The sequence below is a fragment of the Tupaia chinensis genome, unplaced genomic scaffold (assembly GCF_000334495.1).
Source record: "Tupaia chinensis unplaced genomic scaffold, TupChi_1.0 Scaffold149184_1, whole genome shotgun sequence".
In the NCBI taxonomy this organism is placed as follows: Eukaryota; Metazoa; Chordata; class Mammalia; order Scandentia; family Tupaiidae; genus Tupaia; species Tupaia belangeri.
In genome coordinates this window covers 1,872,985-1,877,553 of record NW_006209032.1, presented here as the reverse complement: position 1 = coordinate 1,877,553, position 4,569 = coordinate 1,872,985, and the positions used below count along the sequence as shown (strand labels likewise).

At 63.5% G+C, this 4,569-nt stretch overlaps 1 protein-coding gene across 1 annotated transcript in view; it reads left to right on the top strand.

Annotated features, from left to right (window-relative positions):
• Window positions 1-4,569, top strand: part of CCDC12 (coiled-coil domain containing 12) — a gene marked incomplete at its 3' end in the record, with an annotated part of 51,892 nt that overhangs the window by 28,437 nt on the left and 18,886 nt on the right. The window contains 1 exon segment of the mRNA XM_014585210.2: window positions 3,231-3,298. Within this exon segment, the coding sequence (XP_014440696.1) occupies window positions 3,231-3,298 (68 nt within the window).

Below are 4,569 nucleotides of genomic sequence, written 5' to 3'. Positions count from 1 at the left end.
GGATGGAGGCGGTTTAGTCCAGGCTCTGGGCCAGGCCGCGGTGCCCCGGGAGATGCCCACACTGGGGAAGGGAAATAAGGCATGGCTGAGATGGGAACGGCCACGGGGCTGTGTCCTGGGCCTCAGGTGGACCCCGGTGTGCCCTGGGCCCCATGGAGTGAGCGGACCAGCTCAGGGAGGCCTGCAGGGTGGTCAGAGGCTTGATTTTCTCTGGGCTTACCTGAGTGGATGTTTCAGGGGCTCTGTGAACGGGGCCAGGCGGGTGGGGCTGAGGAGGATGGCCGCTGTCCTGGGGGGCACAGGGCCTTTGGGCGAGGGCCAGTGTGGTCTGACTGTTCAGAGGAGAGGCCTGCCATGTGCCTGGACAGGTGGGGAGAGACACGGAGGTGTGGGAGCAGGGCGGGTACAGGAGGAGCTGCATCCCCCGGGGGGCTGGGCGGCTAGCTGGCAGGTGTGTATAGGGAGGGGGACGTGGGAGGAGTTGCCTGTGGTGGGGACCCTCGAGTGTGAGAGGGACATGATGGAGAGCAGGGGCCGGGAAGGAGGGAGCCGAGGAATTGGGAGGCCCGGCAGGGGGTTCCAGGACCTCAGGGTGGACAAGACCCCAAGCCCTGGGCTCCCTGGGGGTGGCTGCGTGGGGAGCCCGGGAGAGATGGCCGAGATGGGAGCTGTGTTGAGCTCTGTGCCCCCTCGGTGGGCTCTTCAGGGCAGGAGCGCAGGCTGGAGCTGGGAGGACCTGACCCCGACCTGCAGCTGCCACTGACATGGCCCACGGTCTGGGGCAAGTCTCCTTCTCCTCCCCCTTCCCCTCCCCCTTCCCCTTCCCCTTTCCCTTCCCCTTTCCCTTCCCCGGTGGGCCAAGTTGAGGCCCTGGGACGGGCACTCCTGTGAACCCCCAGCTCCGATGCCCTTTGGGTCTCAGGCTCGGTGGCCCTCTCAGCTGGTCTGACTCTCCCCATCAGCCCAGGCTGCGGGGTCGAGCCTCTGACCTAGGCAGGACCTCCTGGGTGCTCGTGGTCCTGGCTGTGGGTCGCCATTCACAGGATACCTCGTCCAGCCCGTCCTGCACTCGGCGGCTCGCACATTGCTCACCTGCTCCTGCCTGCAGTGCCAGGACCCAGGGGCCGGAGTCCTCCCCAGCCCCGCTCTGTCCACAGGGCTGCTGCTGCGTATACCCACCTACCGGGCTGCCCGGTGGGTTGTTTTCAATGTCATTTAGATGCTTGGGTGTTTTCTTATTTATTAATGAATAACTTGGCCTTACCAAGGCCCTGCAGTGTCTCTGAGACCAGAAGGACGACCTTGCTGAAGGGCTGGGAAGGGCATGGTGCCTGCACAGCCCTCCTCTCCCTCAAGGCTGACCCCTCTCCTGCGGTTCCCGCCGCCTGCTGATGCCAGGCAGAACGGCTGAGCCCCTGTGGAAGAAGCCTGCCAGCGGGTGCAGGTTCTTGCCCCACCAGCCCACGCTGGGGAGCCTGAGCCCCCTGCTCTTCCTCTCCAAGGGCACAGTCCTCCACCCCCTTCCCCAGGGCAGGCCTCTGGCTGTCGGGGAGCCCCGTGGCAGGCAGAGCAGGTGGGAAGGAGCTTGCTGTCTGAATGTCCAGGCCCTGCTGGCACCGCCCGGCCCGCAGCGGGGAGGGTGTGAGGGCCCTCTGCTCTCCACCACGTGTGTTCTACTCCCTCGTTCCGTGGCTGTCACCTGGGAAGTCCCTGCGCCTTAGAGACGGGCAGCCACTCCTTGTCTCTCTGGCTCCTGTTGCGTCAGAGCCTTGGCCAGAGCCCTTGGTGGTTGGCCCACCTTGTCTTGCCGCCTGGCCGGGTCACCATCACCGTCACCACCCTGTGCTCCAGCCACCTGCGCGTCTTCAGACCTTCCCTGCTGCTGCTTAAGCTGTGCTCGCCTTCCCAGTGCCCCTGTCCACCCAACTCGGCTGTGACACCCACATGCTGCCCGTCCCTCGGTGACGAGTCTCCCCTCTCCGAGAACCACATCGGCCTCTGCCATGGCTGCTGTCAGCCGTTTGGCTTCTGCTGCTTCGTGCCCCTGAGACCCAGCTGCCCAGGCTGGGCGGGGTCATCTCCATGTGCTAGGCCTCCGCTAGGTTCTGTGCTGCGGCCTGGGGATGACGGGAGCTGTTCCTTCCTTCCACTTGGGGTCCCCGCCGTGAACATGGGCAGGAAGTGACTCATAATTGCCACTCCTGGGGAGGCAGCTGTCGGTGACATGAACCAATTTCCAGGAGCGGGGCGCATCAGCAGTCAGACCCAGGGTTATGTCAGCAGCAGCTTGCTCTTGCGTCCATCTCGGCAGGTTCCCAGGGAGGAGCTCACAGGCTTCTCCCCAGGATGCGGGTCACCACCAGCTGTGCACGGGCATCAGGGCCCTCCGGAGGCCGGCCCTGGCCCCGCCTGAGGCCTGTAGCCCTGTACTGGGCTGAGTGTGGTCACGTGCCTTTGAGCATACCCAGACATGATGTGCCCTGTGTCGGCTGGTGACAGGGCAGGCCAGTCTCACAGCCGGAACAGCTCAGAGGGAGAGAGCAGCGCTGTTTCCTGCTGCAGGTGGAAGGTGCATGGCGCTTGGAATACCGGTGCCACGTGGTGCCTGGGCACCTGGAACACGGGCCACCATGTCACCGTGAGAACACGGCTTCCCAAGAATTAAGGAGAAAATTAGAGCCGGGGAAAAGTCAGAAGAAGCAGAGTTCAGAGTTTCTGTAGAAAGCTCACACTGGTTCTTGCCTCTTCTCCGACACCCCACAGGCCTGGGCGGCGAGTCCTGTCAGAGCCGGGTCCTTGTGTGTGTGGACGTTTCCCTGAAGGGAAACAGGTCGCTATTTCCACAGCGCCCTCAGCCTGGAAGGGCGTCGGGGCCCGAGCGCTCGTCTGGCCCTGATTGCTGGGGCGTGTCCTGCCTTGGTTCTGTCCACACCCGTCCAGGGAGCAGACACCCGCAGGCCCCCTGCCTCTCCACCTCAACCTCCTTCGCTCGGCCTGTGTGCTCTCGGAGTTCCCCGTGCCGGGTTGGGTGGTGGGGTGAGCTCCGGCGTTGGTCCCAGGACACGGCAGGCACGAGCCCCTCGAGGCCGGGACACCACGCTGGGCTTCGTGGTCCTTGTCCTTGCCGGGGTGTGTGGCTCCTGAGACGTCCTGCTCTTCGTGAGCGCTGGCAGCATGGCCTGGAGGTCGGAGCGCTCACCTGAGCTGTGTCTTTCTCCCTTTCTTCTCAGGACAAGGATGACGGGGAGCCCGGGACCAAGCAGCTCAGAGAGGAGCAGCAGGAGGGTGAGAAACACAGGTAAGGGTGCCACCCTCTGCCACGGCCTCCTGCCAGCATCGGGCCGTCTCGGGGTCTCTGCAGTCACACACCGCACGGTCACCTGTTCACACACAAAGCTCTCACCCTTCTCACTGGCCGGGCCTCCGCGTCCGCGTCCTCGTCCCCGTTGGCTGCCCGGCTCAGCCACCAGCATGCCTCTCTGGCCCCCCGTGTTCCTTCCCACTCCCCTTTTGCAGGGCGGCTCTGTCAGCTGCAAGGTCAGGTCCCATGTCTCCACCGGGTGCGTGAGCTCGGCCTGGTCCCCCTGTGGCCACCGCGGCCACTCGCGTCTCCTGACAGCATGTGATCCGTTGACACCACCCTCTCAGCCTGGATTCCGTTTCTTCTCTGACTCTCCTCTGCAGGAGACTCGGCTCAGAGGCCTCCTCCTCTTTCTGACTGCGCTCCCCCTCCTGCGCTGTTCACCTGGATCATTTCTCTCTTTTTTTTTTTTGCTAAATACTGTCACCTGGTCGAATCAGCTTACGTTTTCTGAACACAGCATGTGGGAGGGGCTCGGGCATCTCTCCTGGCTGCAGGCAGGTCTTTCCCGGTCTTGAGGCTGCAGCCTCACAGAACTTTGCATCAGAAGGTACGGGTCTGTCTCAAGGAGCCAGCGTGTGTGGGTGAGGGGACGAGCTCTGAGTGGGGCAGCCTCCACATCTGGCCACTCCTGGCCAGAAGTGCCAGAGGCCTCATGGCCTCCCTCCTGCACCCAAGCCTGTGCCATGGCTCCCAGACGTGTTTTTTCTTAAGTTTATTTACGTATTTCTTCCATGAGTGAGACAGAGAGTACCCCAAATAGGGTCTTCATACCACAGTTCACCCCAGCTTCAGCCAGCCCAGACCCTGGGCACACGCACCCCTGGAATGTCAAAGGGAGGCCTCAGACACGAACCCAGACCTTCCCCTGAGGGATGGCCTCACTGAGCGTGGTGGTGCTGCTGTGTCACCCCACACTGTATCTTTATGGACACGCCGCCTCAATTTCCTCTGCCCTGAGCGGCGTCCTCAGGCCCAGGGTGGAGAGGGCCTTGGACGTGGGCGGGTGGGCTGCGCTTTTAGCTGGGGCAGCGGGAGGGAGCGGGTGTTCCCAGGGGCTGCTGAGCGGGCCTTCCCAATACCACAGGTGGTTTTTGCCTTCACTAGTGTGGTGGGACCTCCCCCACACGCTGCTGGTCCATCTCTGCCTCCTTAATCTGGAGTGGACCCCCGACACCCTTTACCAAGTGCTTTCACGGCAGCCCCAC